At 35.6% G+C, this 27,628-nt stretch overlaps 2 protein-coding genes across 2 annotated transcripts in view; one reads left to right on the forward strand and one right to left on the reverse strand.

The window, feature by feature from the left end:
* Window positions 1–27,628, forward strand: part of LOC127871938 (myoneurin-like) — a 235,836-nt gene that overhangs the window by 161,832 nt on the left and 46,376 nt on the right. The window lies entirely within an intron of this gene.
* On the reverse strand, window positions 1,462–17,529 carry LOC127872684 (tryptase-like). Its single transcript, XM_052416014.1, has 9 exons — window positions 17,505–17,529; window positions 16,617–16,834; window positions 12,534–12,723; window positions 10,437–10,454; window positions 9,314–9,512; window positions 8,048–8,187; window positions 3,037–3,195; window positions 2,574–2,725; window positions 1,462–2,059 (listed from the first exon to the last, which is right to left on the reverse strand). The coding sequence occupies exons 1-9, from the start codon at window positions 17,527–17,529 to the stop codon at window positions 1,895–1,897; spliced, it is 1,266 nt and encodes a 421-aa protein (XP_052271974.1). The 3' UTR covers window positions 1,462–1,894.

Below are 27,628 nucleotides of genomic sequence, written 5' to 3' on the forward strand. Positions count from 1 at the left end.
TATTCAGATTTAAACAAAATATGAAGAGGACAATAAGTTTCGTATTTTGTTTTATTATAAGTACATCACAAAACGCTGAAGAGAAAACAATTCTCTTTTTGTATTTGTTTTTGTTATTTGAAAATTAATACTAAGTAATATATGTGCTTAATTTCATGTTTCGTATTTATTAATATAAAACGAAAAACGAAAAAAACTGTATATACAAGGACAAGTAATTTAAAATGCATGCCAGTCTTGAAATAGGAGGCACAGTTCATAGTCCACGATAATTCAGGATATGTGTTTCGCATGTTAGGCTTGTTCCGAAACGATAGCATTCTGCAATACTAAGCTTGTTTTGTGTGGGTTAAATATATTTATCATGAATTCAAAACAGGTATAACATTGATTATGAAATAATTAGGAAGATAATATGTTATGCTTACATTCACTACCACTTGTATTGCATCAATTTTATTTTCTAAATTTCCTTTAAAAAAAAACGTCTCTTGATATCAACTCAAATTTTTATTTGGTGTTGATTGCGATAACGATCTACGAAATTGCATAGAAATAATTCATCCATGATTCTCAAACATGTTTGGACCTCATGTGTGTATGGTTGCACTGGGCTAATTCAGAACGGTGAAAGATGCAAATGTCATTGAGTTTGCATATTGTTCTTCTCGTAGGACAATTTTTTTGTAAACATGCGTTCAAATATTTAGTTGTATTTGAAAACGAAAGTATGTGCAATAAAAAATGAATGACTGGTTGATTGTTTGTAGCCTGTATTTGAACACTAGCTCTAGCGAAACGTGCAATACACGTATTACGCACGTGTCGTATTAGACGAATATTTTCCTTGCGATCAAAATCATTCAATTCATTTTTTAATTGTTTTTTCCCCCCAAGAGTTAGGTTCGAGGTGTAACTGTATACCTGTCATTTCGTTTAAATTATGATCACATATTACAAATAATTGAGTTTGCTTACATTCAACGCATTTATACTTATAATTTGATATAACAAACTTGTATTAACCATGAAAATCTAAAAACAAGCTTTATTGTTTTGTAAAACCAGGATATTGCGCATTGTAAGTTTTGACTTGCAAACGATATCAGAACGTGTTTTAGTTCTTTTTTATATTCAAATGCTGCAATCTTGCTTGTCGGTCATGGTTAGCATTTCTCGAAAATTCTTAAGACAATTTTAAGGGGATCAGCTTAAGTTTCCATTTTTCAAACATTTGTACAAACATTTCATTTTTCGTAATAAAATTAAATGCAAGAACATTTCATTTTTCATAAGAAAATTAAGTGTACACACTTTTCATTTTAAAAATTGTTAAAGCTTTAATAATAATATGTGAACTAAACAAATTTAAAAAAAAAAGTTCAACACCGCTAACTATAAAACAGAAATATGCGTCGACGAAATACGTCGCTTTAGGCACTTTTTTCTTATACCAGACTTAATAATATTTGTTACAAATCGGTAATAGCTTCTCATGAGGCAGACAGTTTCGCATCTCGTGAGCACTGTTCATGACCGCAATGGATGTGAACTCAATATTTGTAACATAAAATCATCAACATTTCAATATTTAAGATTGAAAATGTTGCGTTATATCTAATATACGTCAACAATGACATAGAGGATCAGAGTAAAAGAGGACATCGAAATCCCTGTTTAGTGAACTACTGCGGGGAAAATACAAGATATAACTATACCCTTTAGTTAAGTTGCTTGTATATAATAATACAAAAGAGATGAAACGTTTACATTCGATATTATACTGATATGTCATGTCGAGAAGATATACGCCAAAGAATAAATATAATAGAGGGCTATATATTGTTTCAGCTGTCCAACATTTCTAACGGTGTGTTCCAAGTGCACTGGTTGTTCAGTTCGAATTAATGACATCCTCCATCCAGTCGTAAAAGTGAGTAACACGCGTGTAGAACCCGGGTGACAGTGGGTTGCCGGCGCAATCTGTGCCTGAATTGACCACGCCCATCTGGATCCAGTGGCCGTCATGGAAGCACGCTAGCGGACCGCCCGAGTCGCCCTAGAAAACAAGTGAAATGCCCTTTTATAATGTAAAGTACATAATCTAACGTTGTAATTAACTTCATATATGTATAGGCTACCACATCTAATTTGATAGAATCTGACACGAATTGTTAGTTCATAACATATAACATCAAACGAATTCAGGAATTTTTCATTTTTGCTAGACAGCGTATTGCTTGGACGAGTAAAATAAATTATTAACTAAATTGATAACGTGGGCATGTTATCTAACCAACTATAATAAACGAAAAGAAACGTTATCAACAATAAGTACGTTAATTTAATATAAATGTTCATAAATGGCGTGTTGTCATTTGTTAATGTTGACGTGTTGGTCAAAAAACAAAAATTTAGACAAAACATTCTTTAAAAAAAAGATCGAATGATGTCACCTAAGATAATAATAAGAATTCATTTAAGACACGGAAAACAAGAGTATGTATGACGTTTTGATATAATGCCATTTGCTAATGAACACGTCACTTCACATTCGGAATATTGAATCTCACCTGACAGGAATCCCTGCCTTGAGAAGAGGCACAAATAAGAGAGCCCATGAGATGTTTTTGTTCCGGAGTTGCACTGTGGCGTTCGGCGCAGACGGAATTGGGTATTATCTGAACACTCGCATGGTGCGGTATTTCCACGCCCGTTTTCGCACCTGGAAAACAACGCCTCTTCCGTTGTAATGTAGGTATAAAATTGCATGTTACTATTGTTCAATGAGATTTACGTAATTATTCCGATGCTCTTGTCGTTCTAATGGCTACCAAACACTTTGCTGATTCATAAGAAAATTATGTTTAAACAAAGAGAGACAGTTTACTGACGTTTTGTTTGCAACTGGAAATCATTACTTAACAAAAATAGAGTATTCGTATTTTGTGGTAAAATAATAACAAATCTCCAAACCTTAAATGTTTTGTACTATTTTCCATGATAATGATTTGGTTATAAGAAATTAGAGTATACCTTCAACTATGTCTCCCCAGCCTGCAGTGACGCAGTGGCTGTGATCGGGCGCAGTGTAATTGGGGTCTATACAAATGGTGTTCACGTACTCGGACATGTGAGCACGCCTGCTCAACTTTAGTAAGGCGATATCATAGAACACCTTATCGTCCGACGACACTGAAATAAAAATATTCAAACAACTGATACATTGGGAATGACACTTTGAAGCGTTTAATATAAATGAGTTAATACGTGCGAACGGCTAAATCATTTAAATTGACACGCAAACACTTCAAACATATTTTGTTGACACATGTAAACGTCTGGTACATTCACGGTGTCACGTTCACACGTCTGAAACATTGGTGGAGATGCCGACAAATGTATGATATATTTCAGGTGACACTGAATAGTTTGTAATTTATTTGTTAATTGTTCAGACACGCGACATTATTCTAGAACATCGATACTGTATTGCACACGGCGCGAAGTGAATAGAGTTCTAAGCTTTACTTGTTTGGGATTTATAGCTTACAAGACGCCCTGTGTTAAAGACACAAAGAATACAATTGAAACAGCCAATTATTAAATGAAATATTCAAATTAACGTTGAAATTGATAACCGTGTTATACATTGTGGAAACTGATGAATATCAACAACTACTCTATTCAGCGAAGGGATCAAAACAGACATGGCGGTGGTGTTTGTATATACGTCAGGAAGGACTTATCCTATAATATTCGTTCCGATTTGAATCGCGATGATCTTGAAGCTATATGAATTGACATTTTATTACCGAAATCTAAATCTATTTTATGTGGTGCTTTTTATAGACCTCCTTTACAACAGAACTTTTATACCAGTCTAGAATATTTGTGCTCTTCATGCAATGATTTTTTAAAACATGAATTTATTTTACTGGGTGATTTTAACACTGATGTGTCCATGAACAAATGTAATACTCTTTTAAAGTGTTCCAAATCATTTATTAATATGTTTCATTACAAACAACTGATTTCAGAACCAACTAGAGCTTGTTCTACCATTGAAACCATAATTGATTTGATATTGGTTTCTAACATTGACAACATTACTCAGTCAAGTGTAATTCACACTTCCTTTAGTGATCATAGTTTAATATTTTGTACTAAGAAAGTTAGTAAAATTCCTATAAGTTCTCATAACAACGTTACTTTAAGATCTTTAAAAAATTATAATACAGAAGATTTTCAGGCAAGTCTTTTAGCCATTGACTGGACTCCTTTTCTGTTATGTGATAGTGTTAATGAAGCTTGGTGTATTTGAATCATCTATATTTATCTGTGATAGACAACATAGCTCCTGTAAAACAGACTGGAATTAAGCAGAGAACAGAACCTTGGATAGACTCAGACATTCTCAGTGCTATGAATGAAAGAGACAAGGCCTTTTACAATTATAAAAAGGATATAACTGTAGATAATTATAACATATTTAAGACTCTTAGAAATAAAATTCAGATACGTGTTCACAATGCTAAAAAAGATTTGTTTAACAATGTACTTGATCAAAATAAAAATGATTCATCATCCTTATGGCAAACTCTTACAAATCTTGGTTTGCCTTCGAAGAAAGGTTCAGCAACATCTGGCTCCAATATTTGTTTAAACATTGATAATAATATTTTTGAAAAGAAACTTATTGCTGAAACATTTAATGAATTCTATACAACTATTGCATGTAAACTTGTTGCAAAATTACCTGAAAGTGTACACAAATTTGGTGTTAATTTTGTTAATTCTTTTTATGCAAATAATGGTGTTGATGCTAATAGTTATTCTTTTTCCATTGTAACTGAGAGTACAGTTCTAAAATATTTAACTTCACTTGGTAAAAAGAAAGCTACTGGCTTAGATGACATACCTTCGCGTTTTGTCAAAGACAGGTCCTCTGTTATTGTTAGTTCCTTAACTCACATCACTAATTTGCCCCTCATACAAGGTCAAGTCCCTAATGATCTTAAGACGGCAAGAGTTGTTCCCCTCTATAAAAGGATGACAAATTGTCTGTAGGTAATTTCCGGCCTGTGTCCCTTTTAAATGTTATTTCTAAAATCCTTGAAAAGGTAGTTTATGACCAGGCTGAATCTTATTTTAAAGATAATAAATTATTGTATAAATTTCAGTCAGGTTTTAGAAGTGGCTTCTCTACTGATACTTGTTTAATTCACCTAACAGATTTTATCAGGTATGAAAATGATAAAGGTAATATTGTTGGCATGGTTATGTTAGATTTACAGAAGGCGTTTGATACAGTCGACCACTCAATTCTTCTCATGAAACTCCGAGCATCCGGTCTTAGTGATGGCGTTTTAAACTGGTTCAAATCATACTTGTCTGATAGAAACCAGCTCGTAGATGTTTCCGGTACCTTTTCTTCTTAGGCCAGTATAACCTGTGGTGTACCCGAAGGCTCAATCCTTGGACCCCTTCTTTTTCTAATTTACGTGAACGATATGTCAGCTGTGGTTAAAATAAATTGTTATTATATGCTGATGATTCTGGAATCCTTGTTTCTGGTAAAAGTGTACTTGATGTTGAAAAGGCACAAACAGATGATATGAACTTGGTTAGCCAATGGTTGATCGACAATAAGTTGTCATTTCACTTAGGTAAAACTGAGTCAATTGTGTTTGGGTCCAAGCAAAAACTTAGGTCACAATCTAGCATTGATATATCTTGTAATGGTACACCCATTGCTTCTACATCATCCGTTAAGTATCTTGGAATTACCCTTGACCAAAACCTTTCTCTCCTCTCAATGGCTGAGTCTCTTTTGAAAAAGGCCAATTCTAGGTTAAAAATCCTTTATCGTAAGAAAGATGTCCTTACTCTACATACGAAGAAACTTCTTGTAATGTCACTGATGCAGTGTCATTATTATTATGCTTGTTCTGTTTGGTATAATAGTATAACTCAGACTTTAAGAAATAAATTACAAACCTGTCAAAATAAGTTAATTAGGTTTGTTCTTGACCTTGATTCTAGAGCACATATTGACCAATCTCACTTTAAGTCCCTCAACTGGTTACCAGTTCACATGAGAGTAAATCAAATAATGTTATGTCATGTCTTCAAAATAAGAAATGGCCTTTCTCCAGATTACATTAGTGAACACTTAGTTTCCCAAGATTCTATGCATAATTACAGCACTAGGCTTAGTAAAAAGGGTGGGTATTGTTTACCCAAGGTCAAATGTCATGGTTCCAAATCTTTTTCTTTTAATACCATTAAACTCTGGAACTCTTTACCTGAGTCACTCACAGAGGTCAACGTCAGAAGGCTTTATGGTTGCCATTAAAGGCATTTCATGAATAATATTTAATTTTTTATATATGTGTATCTTTTCACTTTTTAATAAGCAGATATTTACTTCGGCTTAGGTTTTTATGTTTGATAATTATTAGTTTATACTCCTGTGATATTTTCTGAGCACTACTGTAATAATTAGTTTGATCTCATTTGAACGGTGATATATATTTTTTATTTCATTAAAGAATTATTTTACTATGAACATAGTTATGTTTAAGGTCAACATAGTTATGTTTAAGGTCTGCCTCTTTTTGACGCTTGAAACATAGTTATGGGCACTGACAATGGTTTGAGGCATAGGTGTGGACACTCACAAGCGTTTGAGACATAGGTGTGGATACTGACAAGCGTTCGAGACATAGGTGTGGAAACTGGCAAGCGTTTGAGACTTAGGTGTGGAAACTAACAAGCGTTTGAGACAAAGGAGTGGGCACTAACAAGCGTTTAAGACATAGGTGAGGACACTGACAAGCGGGTGGTAATACATTGATATGGACACTGACAGGCGTGTGAAACATTGGAGCGGATACTTTTTAGCGTGTCATGACTGACCTGGATACTAGAGACCGTTTGATACATTAAAGTTGACATTGAATAGAATGTAAGACATATGTGTACATCTAAACACGCATGTGTAAATGTCATAAAGAATATACCAAACGCTTTCAAGTGTCTTTTTCTTTGTATGGATTACGTGTCAATGGCAATTGTGATACATTGGCCTGGACACTTGAAATCGTATGATGAATTGACGTTGACCCTGCCGATCGTGCGAGACATTGGTGTGGAAACTAAAAATCATGTTATTAATTGGAGTGAACAAGTACACGTGTGTGATATAGTGAAGTTGACATTGTTACACATGTGATGAATTGGAATGAATACTGTAAGAAACGTATACGTTACTTAAATAATGTCAATGGCGTCAGTGTATGTAATTGCGTGACGCGCCTTTTTTATATTACGTTGACGTCATGTTATTATGACGCTATTGTTATTGTTGTGAAAACCGTTTACGGAGAGGATTGAATTGGAACTTGGATGTTTTATAAGGACTTTCTGACACCAGTATCGGTAAATAATATTTATATATGTATCAAAATGAATTAATAAAATTGATTGTTTGAAATAATAAGTTATTATTCAAGTCTGTATCGGTATTTTTTATTGTTTGTAAATTGGATTTAAATGTTTTGTATAAATGTAGATCTATGTTTCTTATTGCATGATTGTTTAGATCCGAATGTATGATTTAAATGTATTTGCATGTATTTATTATTTAATCTCTGTTGTTTCAGAGAATCGCTACGTCGATCAATAAAGGTTTGAAATCAGCGCATACTCGTTATTAAATTAAAGTCGCCCCAAGTTCCAACAAATACACATTAAATGTGAGACACCTCCTCTCCGAGTCTTAAACAGTTAAACTTACATTTGCAGGTGCAATTGTGAGATACTATTGATTTGATGTGCGCAAGTGTTTTATATCTTGGCATGATGAAAATGTGAATCGATCTTTTTGTACACTAAATTGGAAATATGCACGCGCTTAGTTAAAATGATCGGTTTTAACATGTATTGAAAAATTCATATGCATGTCACACATTGTAAAGCTTATGCTACTCACTTATAACAAATACTAGTATCTCAGGTCTTTAATATAGGAGAAGCCACTCACGCAAATACTTAGGGTGTGTGACTATCTTGTCCAAGGTATGTTTCTGCTCCGTGCCTTCCTCTCGATCCTGCACGTGCTCCCCGAGTACCACACGCCAGTTTGTTGTGTCCAACAGATCGATCCCCGGATAATCTGTATTTCTGCAGACATGCTCGTATATTTCAATCGCGTAAAATCATTTAAAATTGTGTGAGGATTGCAGTTACTAAAATCAAAAAAGCAATGCTGTTCAAGTATAGAAAATCTTAAATTATTTGTTTCGATTATGTATAATGTAATAAATAGAAAACCGTGTTTTTTTTCACATCGCGCTTATGTTCTGTTACCTTGTGTTTTTTCTTGTTTCACGTTAATCTATTGAGACTTTTATACCGATGTATACAACACACGGATGGATGAACTACCCTACACTACCCTTGTTATTGACACAGACATAGTGTGTGTCGAAAAATCTTAAAGACAAAATAAAAATTATTATAGATATACATATTCAGACATATTCCATGACAAGAGACGTTGACATTTGGAATAGGGTAAAAAGTATTATGGAAAAACCGCGATATTAAAAGGCTGTTCATGTGTGGCAAGCTATTTCTAAACTACCAAATACGTGATGAAGATTGAGTCTGAACGAGCTATAGTGTTCTCATACTTAACATTCAATCTATTGATGTGACCATGATCAGTCAGCAAGAGATCCACACGATGATAATCAAATTTTACAGTTGTACCATCGATGATAAAATGACACTCATGACAAGCTGCACTAAAGACATATTTTTACCTTAAGGATTGGAATGTGTTGCGCAGCGCGTCACATCAACTCCACATGTTAATAATAATTGACATGTTTTTGTTTACTACAAACCGATACAAATATGAAATTACAGTCCGGACAAGCCGTCTAAATTATCATATTTGACCTTTGACCTCTTCGTGTGACCTTAAGTTTGAAGCCGTATACAAATGTTAAGTGCTTGTGCTTAAACGCGTCGTATCCCAATGGTAATCATGGTTAGCACTTTATGTTAACACTTTTAGATTAATGATTAACTAATAGTCCGGCCAAGAATCGGGAACGACGTAGATATGTACGAACGAACGGACAAGTAAATTGGCTAATCCCACACCCTTTAATCGGGGTGGGGGCATAAACAATACGTAAGATATTCAAAGACAAAACCGTTTACTTTCCCTGGACCATTTTATGTGTGTCGATTTTGTTTAAGTATCGACATTCCCATTTACGTTGACAGTCGAACTCACATGATGCAGTGCGCGGCGGTGAGTAGCCACTGCGGATAGATAAGTGACGCTCCACACACATGCGAGTCATTGTCCGCAGCCGATAATTGAAGTGACACCAACCAAGGCCATTCTCCTTGATGTAAGGCCGAGCCGCCTACAATTCGCTTCCTAGCGTCGTTTTTCACAATGTGGGTATTGCCACACGAATCGATACGTTCTTACAAAGATAAACATGTTCCAACAAGTGAACTTGATTGATTGCTCTGGCAGAAGGGCTAATCACATGGCAAAAAAGATGGCGAAGTCCGGTATTTTTCGCCGTTTTATACCCTTTGTTACTTATATTGGTTATATAAATGCCGCTTATTTTCAAGCCATATCAGAAAAACATGATTGGCGTTTATTTTGTATTAATAATTGCTTGTTTCTGGACTTAACTCGCTGGGAATTTTCTTAGCGAGAGCTATTCGTAGCGAGTAAAGTAAAAATAAAAGGCGAATATAAATACGATTAAAACGCTTATCACTTTCTTACCGGTATGAAAGTGAGCGGCATTTTAACAATTTATAAAAATAATAAAGGGTAAATAACGTCCAAAAACCTGTCTTGGCATGGGCGTCGCCATCTTGTTTGTTACGAGATAACACCCTCTGTCTTCTGTCTTATCTTACGGCATATTTAAAGTTTTTATCAAACAATCACATAATTTTAAAGATGTCATATCTGAGATAAATCCAGCAAAAGATATGTGTACATTGTTTTTTTGTTAAGAACGGCAATAAGTCTACGAGAGTCGCGTCATGCGAAAATGGGTCTTATTCCCTATGAGACCATAATGGTTTCAAACCAGCCTGCTCATTCGCATAGTCTGGTAAGGAGCCTTGTCCGCTATAAAGTGACGCCATGTTTAGCGCCCTCATTAGTGGACAGGACATTGACCGCGGCCAGATTGCGTAGGATTGTCGTGAGCTGATATCGGACCTATGTTCGTATGACGCGGCACGAACGCAATATGATTTTTAACTTTGATTCTAGTTAAAGATGAAGAAAATAGTTGATTAGTGAACGTTATCCTTAGGCATTATAAATAACAATATAACATCCATCAATTACTTCGTAGATGCAAAATAAAGTAACTTACCATGCGGCGCCAAGGCATCTGAAATTCAGATTTTGAGCGCGTCATAGCAGCATTCCATGAAGATGCTTTTAACATGGGTACTCATACATTTTTGTTGATTTTTTTTTATATTCAATATCATACATACAATGTAAACATGTAATGATCAATTGATCATACAACATAGTGATTGTACAAAGCAATATAGTTCAGACATGTTATACAAGATATGCTAATATATTTTTATTTTTTTTTGAGAAAAAAGAAAAGAACAACAGAGGAATAGTTATGAAATATGATGAATTGTATAAAGTTGAAAGAAAAGATACTGGACTTGTGTGTTTTGTTGAATATTCACAATGATCTTGTCTGACTGAAAAAATAAGAATAAAAAAAAAATAAACAAAACTATTTTAGAGAGATAGACTAACATTAGAGTGAAATGTATATAAGTGGACAAAACATTATGAGAATTTAATCCGATTCCATTTTTGTTCGAAGATGTGTAATGTGTCATTACTGAGGGCTATTTCTTTCTCAATTTGAATTTTTAGTTTAAGACAATGGACAAAACAATTAAAATTTGGTACTTGTTTTTTGTACTTCATGTTTAAGATAAAATATTTCATTAATATAACCATAAAATTCACAATATTATTACAGTCTATTGATTTCAATGAGTTAATTCCGAAACTTACATTTAAGAGAGATAGTTTAACGTTTAGTTGATGTTGTTCAAGAAAAGATATTAATTGATTCCAAATAGGCTGGATGTGTTTGCACTCCTAAAAAAGATGTTCTATAATTTCAATGTTTTCACTGCAGAAGTCACACAGATTTGAGTTAGATAATTTACATTTAAAGAGATATTTATTTGTAGCTATAATTCTATGGATGTATTTATATTGAAAATTTCTCAGTGTGCTTTCAATAGTTGCTTTATATGGCATGGTAAATATGTGTTTCCAATTAAGTTCATTTTCTCCAAAAAGAACTTGCCATTTATTTTGGATTTTGGAGTTTTCTGTAGGGTTTTTAATTTGTAGTGTGTAAAATATTTTATTTGTTTTGTTTTTTCTTCCAAGTATGTTTTCTACAAATGTTGTTTGAGTACATGGTGTATTATTTGTATTGGTTTCCGATTTAATATGTATGGGTATGCTTTTGATAAGTGGGTAGTACTTCAAAAAATTATTTGAAGGTATTCCGTATATGTAGCATATATTATCAAAAGAGTAGAAATCCTTAATTCTTTAGTCATATAATTGGTCGACATATTTAATGCTTCGTTCAAACCAGTCTTTATAGAAAAACGTCTTATTGTTTGAAGTTATGTCTTTATTTTTTCATTAAAATGTTTTACTGCTGGTTTGGGTCTCTAACACTTTTGTTGATACATTAAAATTGATCCAGTTATATTAAATAGATACATATAATATAATATAATAGATATAATTACTTTACAAACAAATACTTGTTATTAAAATGGATCAAATATTGTCTATATATATATATAATATATATATAATTTTCATGACGTCATTATAAACAGGTCAAACGACATAAGTCATATTTTTTCCCGCTTAAACTGCAGCTTTTTAGCGATTTGTTTCATTATTTCTTTATTTTTTGTGAAATATCAGGCTCGGCACGAATAAAATAACGGCTCGGTAAGCCGCGCCTTTATATTGAATAAATAAATATATACATAATATATATTGGATATTGTAATCAATAATATACTTGTATACAGTTATGATGATGCCAGTTAAACCTTAATGTGTTTCATTATAGATATGTTGAACATTTGCAAGGGACCTTTAAGTATAATCAAGACGTCAATATAGAATTGCATAGACGTTGTTTCAAAACCTTTCGTACAAGGGTCTCAAACAGAAACCAGAGTAGTATTTTCAAGTGTTTTAAAACGACGAAATACCAAATTTATTTTCTTAAATTAAATAAAATTAAATAGCGTATTGAAACTGAAAACCATTAAACACATGCGGTCAATTCAATAATTATCTCATGTTATCGCCTGCAGTTTCTATTTTACGAACTATACACTACATGTATACAGTTGATTCGCGCAGAGTTTCAATAATATGTCACACTTACTGCAGCCTTCGAATGTCACTTGATACCCGTCTGTTTCCATGGCCACCAAGTGATTTCTCGCCCTCGGCAGGCCATCCGCGTGGGCGTTTCCGGTCTCAAAGCGAGTGAGCACGGCAATACACTGGGAGCGGATAGGGAACCCCGGTCCCTCTAACATTAGCGAGCTTTCACCGTTCGGGATCTCAAAATCCTGACAAAAAACATAATATCGTATTTAAAATAATAATGGCCGCGTCTGTTTGAATTAGTAAACGTGTTTGTTTTCTTTATTATTACGCCACACTATTGTGGTTGAAGACTAGCAAGTTCACATAACGGTGTTTCAGAACTTGGTAGGTAGACAGTGTCTTGACTATGCCTCTTTATATTAAGATTCCAGGCTTGATAAGTAGGTAGGGATGCTAGAATATCTTTAATATAATGCAACATTTATAATAAGCCGTCCTGTAAGACATTTTCAGGGACACATATCATTTTATGAAGCATATGCATTCTGCGAATATTGTGATGGCGTTACTGAAAGTCTCCAATTATGGAAATGGGTATATTTAAAACATGATGCTGGGACTTTTACCAGATGTCCATATGTAAAAATAAGGCGAAAAGCCATCAAAACACTTTTAGACTCTCAAATGATGTCATTTGCATTGTTTTATTTAGTATTATTTTACTTCCCACTGGAACGACGCAAAAAGCCGTCATAACACTATTATACTCTGAAACAAGTGGGTCGTGGTGTCTGATTATCGTACTATACATTTTTGGGGATGTAAGAAGGTATTGTACAGTAAGAAGACATTGTTATTCTATAAAAAATATTACTATTGCCTCTTTTTTCTAATATATATAGTTTTAGTACATATTTTATTTCAAATTAATTAATCTATAATAAGGCAAAAGATTCTGCATGACAGGTTATCGTTTGTTTAGTTTACTTTCCATTCATATTGTTTATTACAGATAACCGTCACGTATGTCATATTCATCACTATCAATATTGATACTTCACGTATGTCATATTCATCACTATCAATATTGATACTTCAGTGTAATCGTCATTTTTGTTACGTACGTTGTATTGATACTTCAGTGGAATCGTCATAATTGGCATAGTCTTCGCATTTCTAGAGAGGATAATGCAGCAGACTGTCCTTTTTCACCACACCTCTATCTCCTTCGGTGGAAGACCCATCTCCAACTTAAGATTCGCCGATGCCATAAGCTTTATAGATGAAACCAGCAGTGAACTTCCAAATCTCACCAACAGACACTATAAAACAGATGGAGCATACGGGATGGAGGTCAACGCGAAAAAGTCAAAGATCATGGCGGAGAGCACAACCAACACCGGTGCAAACATCAGCATCAACTGCGAGACTCAGCTTCAAGTACTCGGATACAACCCTGCCAAAGGATGGTACCAGTACCGCTGAGGTCCGAATAAGAATAGTAATGGCGACCGCGGCCCACAGGATGGTACCAGTACCGCTGAGGTCCGAATAAGAATAGTAATGGCGACCGCGGCCCACAGGATGGTACCAGTACCGCTGAGGTCCGAATAAGAATAGTCATGGCGACCGCGGCCCACAGGATGGTACCAGTACCGCTGAGGTCCGACTAAGAATAGTCATGGCGACCGCGGCCCACAGGATGGTACCAGTACCGCTAAGGTCCGAATAAGAATAGTCATGGCGACCGCGGCCCACAGGATGGTACCAGTACCGCTGAGGTCCGAATAAGAATAGTCATGGCGACCGCGGCCCACAGGATGGTACCAGTACCGCTGAGGTCCGAATAAGAATAGTCATGGCGACCGCGGCCCACAGGATGGTACCAGTACCGCTGAGGTCCGACTAAGAATAGTCATGGCGACCGCGGCCCACAGGATGTTACCAGTACCGCTGAGGTCCGAATAAGAATAGTAATGGCGACCGCGGCCCACAGGATGGTACCAGTACCGCTGAGGTCCGAATAAGAATAGTCATGGCGACCGCGGCCCACAGGATGGTACCAGTACCGCTGAGGTCCGAATAAGAATAGTCATGGCGACCGCGGCCCACAGGATGGTACCAGTACCGCTGAGGTCCGAATAAGAATAGTCATGGCGACCGCGGCCCACAGGATGGTACCAGTACCGCTGAGGTCCGAATAAGAATAGTCATGGCGACCGCGGCCCACAGGATGGTACCAGTACCGCTGAGGTCCGAATAAGAATAGTCATGGCGACCGCGGCCCACAGGATGGTACCAGTACCGCTGAGGTCCGAATAAGAATAGTCATGGCGACCGCGGCCCACAGGATGGTACCAGTATCGCTGAGGTCCGAATAAGAATAGTCATGGTGACCGCGGCCCACAGGATGGTACCAGTATCGCTGAGGTCCGAATAAGAATAGTCATGGCGACCGCGGCCCACAGGATGGTACCAGTATCGCTGAGGTCCGAATAAGAATAGTCATGGCGACCGCGGCCCACAGGATGGTACCAGTATCGCTGAGGTCCGAATAAGAATAGTCATGGCGACCGCGGCGATGGCCAGATTGAAGAGGTTGTGGACAAGAAGTTACATCAGCTTCCCACCAAGTACAGGCTCGCAGCCTCCATCCTGCATTACGGTTGCGAGACCTGGACGTTTCACGTGAACATATAACGCAGGATACAGGCATTTGAAAATTAGTGTCGCCGAAGACTGCACTGCATCTCCTACCTGGAGCGTAAGACCAACGAATACGTCCGGAACATTGCATCAGCGCTTATTGTTCCACAAGGACCCTTCATACGGACCGTCAAACGACTAAAGCTAGCTTTGTTTGAACAAGTCACAAGGCAAGACTCACAATGCACGACTGTTTTCCAGAGAACCCTAGAGGGAGGTCGCCGTTGTGGCCTACAGAAGAAAAGGTTGATGGAAAATGTGGAAGAGTGGACGTCCCTCCCCATGGATATGCTACTTATAGCAGACCACAAAAGACCAAACTGACGGGCATCTCTGTGTCGTCGTCACTCATTTTCCCCAAACGACAAAACACGATCAATGGAATCATGATGATGATGATACGTCAACAGGCAAAGCTCGTTGTGTAAAACTGTTCCATTGGATGAGTTACTCTACGTATAGCACACAACAGACCTGATTGGAGCATGATTTCTGTTTCGTCGTCCCCCATTTCCTCCCAACTGTCACACCGGTCAAGAGAATGATGATTAAGATGCTTCGCATTTTTCATCGTTGAAATAACCATCATAGACGTCATTTGGGACGTATTCTTTGTTCATTTCGGCGTCGTCAGTGGCATTGTTTATCTGGACTAAATATAAGTTGAAACGTGAAGTGTAAATTGTGTTTTTCCCAAAGGTGTTTATGGTTAGACGCCAACATTCTACGAGTCCGTTTTATCAACAGATCGTAAAGTTATCTCATGTTAGATTTTTTAGATTCGTTGGTAAGCTTATGCTAGTGATATAAGCCGTTTTGTGTAACAATTCGCAGATAAAATGTGATAAGACCAGTCTTAGCATTCGTACATTTTAGTAGCCGTCTAAGATTTGGGCATGGTTCGAGCAAAGCAAATGATGCTGTTCCGTAAAAAAAAACGTTTTAGGGATATCTAGACTAGGCACTAGGCCATGGTGAATGCGATTGACTTGATTGACAAAGTATTGAGCGGCTTGTCAATTTGCTGAGTGATGATCGCATAGAATCAAAGAAGAGATCACATTCCATAGCCGTCATGACGCAGGTTTGATTTCACTCCCATCTATAAGTTTTGTTCTTAATGCATCGAACATAATTCAAATAAATGTTGAATTCATTAAATCAAGTTATGGAATGTGAATCGCGTTGCAACAAGTTAAATTTTAAAGTTGGATCAATTTATAGTTTTAGTATGACCCTTGACCGCTCAATTCACCTTCCCACACTCCATGAAATTTATCCGAGCGTATTTGTCATCAATCGGTCTCTAAGCGCCATCACTAACTTTCCTAAAATGTGTTCAAGTAAATAATTTTTTAGATATTTGTAAATACAGTAGGCCATTAAGTGGGGCGTGCACTCAGGTCACCACAGGCGTAATATCACCTACCTTCAGCTCGTTGTTCTCCTTCAAGAACTGACCCATTTCGAAGTTGCATGCCCTGGCAAAGGCAACGTTAAACGTGGGCGTCTGCTCGGTAGCCGGACCTGACAGGGTGATCCGCATCGACGTGATGATCTTCTTCTTGTCAAAAACGAACTTCCGGAGATTGTGATCGGGGCACTCTGCGGAGCTTGGTGTGATGGAGCCCGAGCAATGGTCGGGATCTGCCACCAACAGGATATAATATCAAAGTAAGTTAATGCACGTACACGTGGAAATGAGAATTGCACAGACGATACCGTCTTATCGACATTCTGACTAATAAATATTTTTGATAATAAAAAAAATTCATAACGAATGATTGATAAATATAGTTGATAAATATCAAATATTGTTTGTTCCGTTAAGGACATTTATCACGAACATTTTTAAAACGCGGTAATATTTGTGAAGGCGCCGATACTATGGGTTATCTAATCGACATGGTTTGTAATATCTGTTCTTAATGGATGTGTCCACTAACCAGATGATCGAATTTGTGTGTTGTATTTATTGTTCTATTTCATGCATTTGCATAAATTAACGCATAAGTGTTTGTCCTTTTTCCCCTCTTTCTACATAACTTGACCATGTACGTTGTACTTTACCTTAAATGCGTGTTATTTTCAAAATTATCATTTATCTTCGATTATACTGAGATAAGTCTATTTTATCCATCATTAATTAATTCTAAATTCTCTGAAATCAATCAAATGAGTATTGTAGAACACAAAATAACTGCTGTTTACTAATTAATGAGTGTTCACTGTTGCAAAAAGCCCCAAAATTGCTTAAATTGCGAAATGTTCTTGTTTTAAAAACAAAACATCATATATGAAGAGAAAATGGGCTTACTGCAGCCGAGCAGTTCAAACCTCATGGCAATGTTCTCTCCGATACGATTTGTTGGCACGATGCGTACACATCTAGCGTTGAACACGGGATCGAACATCACCGTCGTCGTCTTATTAGAGTCCTTATTTCCGTAATATTCCTGTGGATACATCGACGAACTAAATATTAATGGCCATGCATTGAATGTCTCGAATTCGGACAGATTCATTAGTGCTATGTACACAAGATATTAAACCCGCCGTCCGCCGCAAAAAAATTGCTGCCCAACTTCTTTCAGTATATTTCGATGACACATTTACAAATGTCTTTACTTCGTTATCAAATTTATGAAACATTATATTACGATAAACATTTTTTATAAATATAGAAAAAAATTAGTATGACAATTAATAATTTATATTAATATCGGTTATGCCATACACATTCGATTCTCTGTTTTGCGGCCGCGGGCGAGAACGTTATCAGGTACATTACCGAAAAAAAACAATCAGCATTTAAAAAATGTGGAAAATCAAGCAATAAAGTGTATACACAATTCTAAAAACTAACTATCTTCCAACAACGCACATACGTTTTAAAAACCACATCTCCGTAACTGTTGTTATGCTTTGGCGGCCCTTTAGATAAAATAGTCAATCGAAACTGGTACTACGGCGCTTTCTGTCAAATCACTTACAATATATTAGTTATGCAGTGATTTAATTTTCAGTGAAGCCGGTTTTAAAACACAACAAGAATTAGTTTGAGAAAAGCGTTTGTGTAACCGCTAACCCCTCAAAAGGTCATAACAGTTTTCATTTATTTTAATAGCAGAATTGTGTAATGTCATTTTAGGAATAACTTGCGAAATATGTATCCAATCGTTTAAGATTCAAAAGGAAGATGTGTAAAAACCTATACGTTTGATGAAGGATAAAGTTTGGTTTGTTGTTTTTAACAAAAAGTGGTACTAGTCATAATACAAATATGTTTTATTTAAGTAATGTGTAATATGATGATATATAGATAAAGGTAGTTTTACAATTAAATATGTACCAATGCAATGAAAAAGTTGAAAAAGTACTTTTAATTTAATGTTTTTTCCTGCTTGGTTGGTAGGTTTCACAACTTTAAGTGGACCCTTACACTGGAATCTAATGTCTATGGCCTTACATAACATAGTATAGAATTGTGTCTTAAAATTGAATGCACGCTTGATATGGTCAGTTTCATTTTCCGACCAGTATCATGTTATATCTTCTGTATAAACGTGTCACCTTTTCAACGCCGTGCCTGTCAGTGACATTGGCGAAGCTGATGCAGTCGATGCTGTACGCCACCCGGAAGTGCGTAACCCGGGACGCCGACTTCGAACTATCGTGGGTAACAATTCCGGATATCAAAACCGTCTCTTCAAATTCTGCCCGCAACAGAGAGTTTAAGAACAACAATTTCTAAATTATAAATTAGATTTACTACTCTGCTACTCTTATGTATAGTCATCTATTATCAGGAATTTATTACCAGACACGATAAGCACGAAGAAAATAAGTTTGTACAATACATAGTCTGTGCGTTAGGTGCCTGTCATACCATCGATACGTAACTATAGAATGCGCAAGTACTGGTTTAATGGTATATTCTAAAGAACAGCGACTCACTTGAAAGTAAGAATGAGACAGGAAGGAGATGGTGTCACGTTTGATTCCTAGCAGCTAGCTGCACGACACTTCCGAATTAGATTCACCTTGCCCTCTGTGTTTGCGCTCGCCCTAAAAAAAATAAGCGACGACCAAAATATTGTAGTCTGTGCTGTGTACTCATAATAGCACTGTAGACATAAGCAAACATTTGTAGACGTCTAATATTCTCAAATGTCTATGAGAACAACGTTTTTGTAATATATATATATATATATATATATATATATATATATATATATATATATATATATACACACACACACACCAAGCACAAATAACTATTTCCATTCATAGTTAAGAAACATAAATTTATAGTTTGTGTCTTTGATGCGGTAAAATCATACAAAGCATCAGGTCATCATGATTTTAGTTTAATCTATGCGTGACCTTTTAATAAAACGAAATTTACGCGTTTAAACAGTTAAAACCAACAATGAATGACGTATATAATATGCACAAATAAATAACGAACATATCATTATGTTTACATATACATGTATAACAGTTATTGATTGCTTGAATTCATGTGTCTGGCAGCAGTTACACATGAGTTAGAAGCTATCCCGCTAATGTCACAAGGTTTGGAGGGCGCAATAATGTATTAAAATCCTTTATTTGCATATAATTTGTGCGATTATTACATATAAACAAATCATATTCTATTTTGGGTCGCTCATGTTCCGTGTTTTATGTGGCATTATTTGGCTCCGCCATGGAGTGCGCCGGTCTACATGGAATGATCATTGTGTAAGTCATCTAGTTGAATTTGTTATTTTTATGCTTCCCCAAATTTTTTGGGGGGAGCATATAGTCGCCGCTTCGTCTGTCCGTGCGTGTGTCCGTGTGTCCGTCCGTCCGTGCACAATTTTTGTCCGGGCTATTTCTCAGCAATTAATGACCGGAATTCAATTAAACGTTATGGGAAGCTTCACTACCAAGAGGAGATGTGCATATAATCAGCCGGTTCTGGTCGGATGAGTTTTCACAGAGTAATGGCCCTTTAAAATTTTCCATTAACTGTACATAAAGTGCAATTCTTGTCACCCCAACTACTAGACGTTTCCTTTTATCTGCATGTATAGTGCAATATTGTGACAAAAAAAACTTTGGGGCGCATCACCCGTCTCCGACGGTTTCTTGTTTTAATAGATACTGACAGTTTTTGCATTTTTGTCAAATAACGATATACATGTTAATGCACAAAAGATAATTGTAATGTTGATGTCGTGTTTACCTCATGATGCTTTTTCAACTTTAGTGCTTATTTTCATCCATGAAGCTAATAATACATGCTGTATTTTCTTTAATAAAACTTAGTTGATGCTAAATTGAAGAAAAATAAAATACTTGTATATATAACTCTATAAAATCGTCAAATCGTCAATATCCAACTACTCGTCGTGTATCTCTTATTGACAAGTTCTTGTTTTCATTCGAAGCAGAAAATTATTCTGCATAGTAAGTTAAGGTCTAAGAGCGTATAAGAGCAGATCTGATGTCATAGCCTATATTGCATATAGTTGTATACAGTGCTGAGGGATACGGAGTTTAACTACTGTGAATTGTAATTTTATTCCTAACCAATCAATTCCTTATACATAATTTAGGTAGCTTGCATGAAATTATACGTTCGCAAGATTTTCGCAAGGTAAATTACCTTATCCCTGGTATATACAGTCTAAGAAATGAAAGTTCACGTTTAGAAACATCGGCCGTTTCGAGTTTGTATTTTAAAAGCGAATCATCGCGTTTACTTGTACTTTGTATGACTGATAAACTGTATTTTTCTGTTTGCAGACTGCCTCGTGAATATCAGTTTAAAAGCAAATGGTTAACTAAAATACTAAAAAAAACACGGAATTATTTATTATAAAACAAAAATAACGTACTATGTATTACCGTATTAACTGAACGAACAAGTTAAACGTTTATGAATAACAAACTAGAATAATAGTTGAGAAGAAATGGTAGCTGAACATCGGTTCAATACTAGTTTATTCAATTTCATATACATGTAGTATTATACAGTCAAAAATTTTATTTAAAATTGAGGTCGTAGTTTATAATGATACTGTTTTATATAGTGCTTAATGTAGGACTTTAATAACATTTGATCAATTTATTAATTAATTTACTGTTCCAAACCAAGCAATTTATCAATTATTTGTAACAATTGATAATCATGAAGCTCGATGAAAAGTATCCGTTCACATTGCTTTAATGTTGTTTTCAATTCAATACATTGTCAGCAGCTACACCTTAAACCCGAATCTATTGCCATAGGCTGCACTTTATTTTGTAACCCATATAAGTACTTATGTAAATGGCTTTTTCATTATCTATAATTAAATCTCGGGACAGGTTTTAAATCGTGCGGGTGAAATAAATAAAATAAAAATTTAAGTGTTAAAAACATTTAATGCCCGGTTAAAGAACATTAATTTATTCTCATGAGCTTATGAAACGTGTTTCCCTTGGAAAATTTACACTTGATTATGACGAATCTATAATTGTAAATTGTTCTTAGACATAACACACATACGATGCGAATGTAACATGTGTTAATTCGTTCGTTTACTCGTTTAAAATTGTTCACACAATGAACACAAATGTTGGGTTTTTAATTTCTTACTTTTTGAAAACGATTTTAAACAAAATAACTGTGTTGATTCCTTGAGCTTATGGCCTATTTGTACCCAGGAGAATAGAGCGCCAGAGGGTCAAATCATGATTCATTTCCCCAAAACATAAGCGCCACTCGTCTTCCGCTTTATCGAAACAAAAATTGTGAATGGGAACACATACCTCATTTCAATTTGTAATCATTTATTTTCATTATATTCAGATTAAAGCGAAATATGAAGAGGACAATAAGTTTCGTTTCAATTAATAGGTGGATAGTTGATGCTTGTACGACGAGAAAAAAACAAACTGAACATTGAAGTTATTTTAAAGTACGTTAATATGCAAACATTAAACAAGCGGGTGTATATTTGTAAATTTATTTGAATACGCGTTAATTCTACTAAATATAAGTCACACTGCAATACAATTGTGTGTTTGCTGTTATAAAAAGAAAAACAAATGGGCCATGCTCTATGAAAAAGGGGTTTAATGCATGTGCGTAAAGTGTCGTCCCAGATTAGCCTGTGCTGTCCGCACAGGCTAATCAGGGACGACACTTTCCACTTTTATAATAGGTTTCGTTTCAAAAGAGTCTCTTCTTAGCAAAAATTCAGTAAAGGCGTAAAGTGTCCCTCATTAGCCTATGCGGTCTGCACAGGCTAATATGTGACGACACTTTACGCACATGCATTAAACACCCTTTTCAAAGAGCGCGGCTCAAATGTATTATACAACTTACTTACCATTAAGATACAGATTTGTTCAAACTAAAAAATATCGCTCTTATTTTACCGGGCAAATGGTTTTGTGATGTCCCGCTGTTTCAAGCAGCTTCAATATTTGGTTCTTGGCATCATCCGCGTTCACTGACGCCACAAAACACCTGGTACAAATCCATTGCAAGATCAGCAGGCGAACGACCACACCTGACATGTTGAAAAACACAGTCACCTCCATCCGTTCATATATTCGAATGATACATTATAGGTTTAACATTTGCATATGTAGTACGAACAGCTATCAGGTGTAACCGTGCGAATCTATGCATATCGTTTCGTCTTTTTGATTCGTTGTATTGCTTGCACAAATAATGTACTTTAATACAAAGTAGTTTGCATCTACAAATTCCTTCACGTTTACCACGGTTTAACACAATATACCTGAGCTCATTATGGTACTTTTTCAACGGATGCATCTGTGTTAGCTAAATGGGTGAAATATGAACTGGACTATGTTGCATTTAGTCGTATTTTATGGGGTTACCCATAAATAAAGTTATGCGCTTGTCTTTTCTCCTTTTCTTGCATGAACATAAATAAATCTGACCATTCCTCTTATAATAATAGTTTATTATTAGGTACTGGAACATTACTTATTTTCTTTGAAAATGAAAAATGTCAAAATAGATTTTCGAATATTGTCTACATTGAATACGAATGAATAGGAAGCTTTTTATTTTTGTTGCTTAGTACCAGTTTTTGTTGTTGCTGTATTTTTTCAAGCTCAGAATCGGATTTGAAAACCAAGAAATAAAGATTGAAAAAATATATTGTAAAATCTCACAGTTAATTTACTCCTGTAAAGGAGAATATCAATAAAAGACCTAAAGCGTGAACACTACTGCTGTGTTTACATCTTGAATGCCTAATAGCTATACATATACGTTATGTACATCAATGCTTTCCACAAGCCATTTAACGATCCCTTGCTACGGTGCTTGATTTTGGAAATCAGAGCGCTTGAAATTTACCGATTAGTGTATTTTTCAGTAATTGCAACTAGCCATTCTTAAGATCGAAGAGATATATAAGGACTTCGCCGAACATTTAGAAAGCCGATTTACGATCATCTGTCAATTACATGAAACTTTTTACCCAACTTAAGCCCACCTAAAGGCGGAGCATTATTGTATTGGAAAATCGATATTAGCCAATGAGAGCGCACACTTTCCAAGAGCAACAGCACTTGTAGGCATTCAATACATCCTCTTGGAAATAGTGCATTTCATGAACAATGTTGTCAAATAATTTATTCGACTCGTAAAGCGTTTTAACAAATTATTGTTGAATTATACACAACTACAAATGTTTTGTTGAATTCACAAATTAGCATAGTTAAATTTATAATCAGAAACTCGCTTCCAAATATTAATATTAACTCAACGTGAATTACTTCTAGCTTCAAATAAACAGTGCTTCATGTATTTCTTATTGTTTCTTTGTCTCAATAATAAACGCGAAAAACTTTTCAGACTTGTACCATGTCACGTGAAAGTGTGGGTGTATTTATTTTTGTATAAAAAGTTGTAGATTCAAATATGTTATTTCTCGTAATTGCTTTTCATAAAATCTTTACTTTCTGTGTTAATTTGTTTTCTTTTTATATTTCTATATTGGGCAGTTTTGTTTTAAATCACTTCCGAATGAAAAGCAAAACAAATTCGCGAAAAAATTATCTTCGCATAAAATCTTTTTAGTTATATACTCGAAAGTGTTTAGAACAAGTTTCCACGTAAGGTATATCTGCTTAACAAAAAAATCTACTCAACGTATCCAAAACAGAAACCCGGATTTCAGTTTCACTAAAAACGTAAATAGTGCGGACTGCACAGGCTAATTTTGGATGACAATACGCTCATGCATGAAGCCCATTTGTTATCGAACGTGGCTTCCATTATATGGTGCGTTGTTCTATGAGTCCGGACACTCATCAGAATGAGTGAAGTGGAATATATATAGGTAATGTCAAATACTTAGATGTTTTGTTTGTATGACATTTGTACAGGATTTATTGAAACGTGAACTTTTCTGACGAACCACTAAGACGTATGACATAGACCAATACACAATGGGAATGTGGAAATCTCAACTAGAAGATTTATCAACACTTACATTGGAACCAAATAGTGAAACTATTAACATGTACGACGATAAAATCATGGGCACCGAGCTGATATTGAATGTTTTATTGGGGATATTTATAATGTATTGCCGCATTAATACCTATGGTGGACGTGTGTTGACTTGAAAAGAAACACTTTACAGCAACAATAAGATCCAAGAGCTAACGTGTCGTCTCAGCTTGCAAACTCTTCGGTATTTACCTATAAGGAACGCCGCCATTCACCGTGATAACGGACCACAAACCACTGAAACAAATCACTAAAAACAAGGCAGGTAAACATTACGGACCACAAACCACTGAAACAAATCACTGAAACAAATCACTGAAAACAAGGCAGGTAAACATTACGTATCGAACGATGGAGATAGCGTCTTAAACAAGTGACCTTTAAGCTCATTTAAGAAATTTTAAAAGACAAAACGTCTGACTATTTTTCACGCAATCTTTCAAGAACTATGAAAATATAGAGAGAAATTAGCAATATAGGAAGTCTAAACGAAATGCCACTTAATGAGGTCGAGATGGGATATGTTATGGAGGTCAAAACGGGATATGTTCGGTAGGTTTAAACGGGATACGTGCATGTTCGTGCGGTCATAACCAAATATGTTCGTGACAAACGTTCCAGCATGAGATTGTGTTTTTGAGTAAAACAGAGATAACCAATAGACGTATTAGCCCTCCAGAGCGTGAAAGACGAATTCACAGTGTATAAGGAAACTTTCTTTGTTGCGGAACAATAAAATATTGAAGAAAATTGTGTCATGAATGACAAGTGTGTGTAATATATAAAATGGCTCTATTAGGTATGATGTCACAGTTTCGATGATCAAATCGAAAATGTTTTATGAATTACATGGCTTTTAAAGCGAGTTCACGGGAACCAAAACCGAAACCATGGAAAATACTGATCATATTTCAAATGCCAAACGAGCCCTTGTAAACATGTGTGTAGAGTATTTGACACTGAGGAGTTTCTGTTTACCATAACAATTGTTGCCAATTTGTAGTTAGGGTAAAATCTTTTTCAGCACATACATGTATTTCAGTTTCATTCCCATGTTATATCGTGTTTCGAGTGCCGGAAATCATCAAAACTGGTAGTGGTAGCTTATTCAACAGAAAGGATAGTGGTGATGCGAAACAAATTGTCAGTTACCATTTGCTGTATTTGAGGAATTTCTTTCGAGAATTTAAAATACTTGTCAGAATAAATTGTATGCTTTACTGGAAACACGCTTCCACCATGAACTTGCATAATCCGTCTATACAATAACATAATATATATTAATTATCTTACGACTAAAAACATATATAGGCACTGAGCTGGGACATATTGAAAGGCAACGCTGACTTCGGAAGATAGTTTCAATAAAAAAAAACGTACACATGTGGCCTGTTCTGTTCCCTCTTTTAAATTCCTACTTTTCACGCATATGTAAGATGAAAATTAAAAACCATTAAGGTAAGATTGAGCATTCGAAAAACTTGATACACTCTTACTATCAAAGTTACCCGTCTTTAAATTTATAAAGTGCTGAAAAACAGAAGTGTCGACAAATTGCAAACAGCCGAACGAAAACAAAATAAGTAGAAGGTATCAATTTTTAGAACAAACATTAATACACATTATCTGTGTGATCATTCAAAGTTGGCTGACATATTGCTTAAGTACATTATACCATCATGTAAAATCACAAATAAACTCCTAAATGATATGTACAATTCACTCGCTTTCGAATTTATGTGTATTTGCCATATTTCACATGTCGCTTATAGCTAACGATAATTATTCTTACACTGTTGACAATGTTGTAATGTTATGTACAGAAAATGGTGCACTTTCATCACAATGTCAGATAAGCCCATCGATCTTGTTAAATTAAAATGAAACGGACAATGTATTGTTGTGAACAATGCCTATTGCTTGAAGGCAGGGAATACCTATATGAGATAGTACCATAATAAGTGTACCTCTCCCCTCGGCTACCACCACCACCGACTCTATCCAATTTTCGCCTTTCCCCACGGGGACTACCCCGGACGCTACCAAGCGATCCCGTTGGCTATTGGATGGATGAGTTGGGCTGATGTAGATTTGTTCAAATATTCAGTGATAATATTGACAGGAAAACTAATTGGACAAAACGATCCTCGTTTATATTGATAATATGTATTACCAGTAATATTATGTTGTGATGTGTTTTCAATGATTGTATTGTGATAGGATGCTGGAAAATACAAGAACGTATCTCAACACCATCCAACCATCAGTAGGACCGATACGTTGCCGATTAGCATCTGGGTCATGCCAGAGTGGGGGTAAGGGGGGTTTTTGGGGTGAGGGATGGGATAAGCATTCAGGATGAGGGGGCGGCACGCTTTGCTTATCACCGCCGTCGGTGTCCTGTCGTTAAATTCTCATCAATATACTTAAGAAATCTTGTTCAAATCTTAACCACTGGTGCCGAAACTTGACACGCTGCAGGGTCAGATGATTTATATTGACAAGAAAATAGACAAAACAACTTTAATGAATTCGCCTTACTTTAAACGGCATTAATGCCAAGATGTTGAACATTTGTCTTATGACATTTTGATAAGTGCCGCCAGGATTAGAATTCACCCAATACTAGAGAGCGAGGTGTTAAAATTTATATAGGGACGTGTATATATGAATGTGTTATATTGTACGCTTTGTCAAGTATTGTTATTGCATTTGTTGGTCATTTGCGTTTAAAAAGACTATAGGACAATACTGAATATCAGAAAATGTTACTGAAGTTTTATTTTTCCTGTACATTGCATTGAAATATGATGATGATGATGATGATGATGATGATCATCATCATCATCATCATCAACAACAGCAACAACACAATTTTAACGATTGCTATATGTTCAGGTTATATG

The sequence above is a fragment of the Dreissena polymorpha genome, chromosome 3, assembly GCF_020536995.1.
Source record: "Dreissena polymorpha isolate Duluth1 chromosome 3, UMN_Dpol_1.0, whole genome shotgun sequence".
Taxonomy (NCBI): domain Eukaryota; kingdom Metazoa; phylum Mollusca; class Bivalvia; order Myida; family Dreissenidae; genus Dreissena; species Dreissena polymorpha.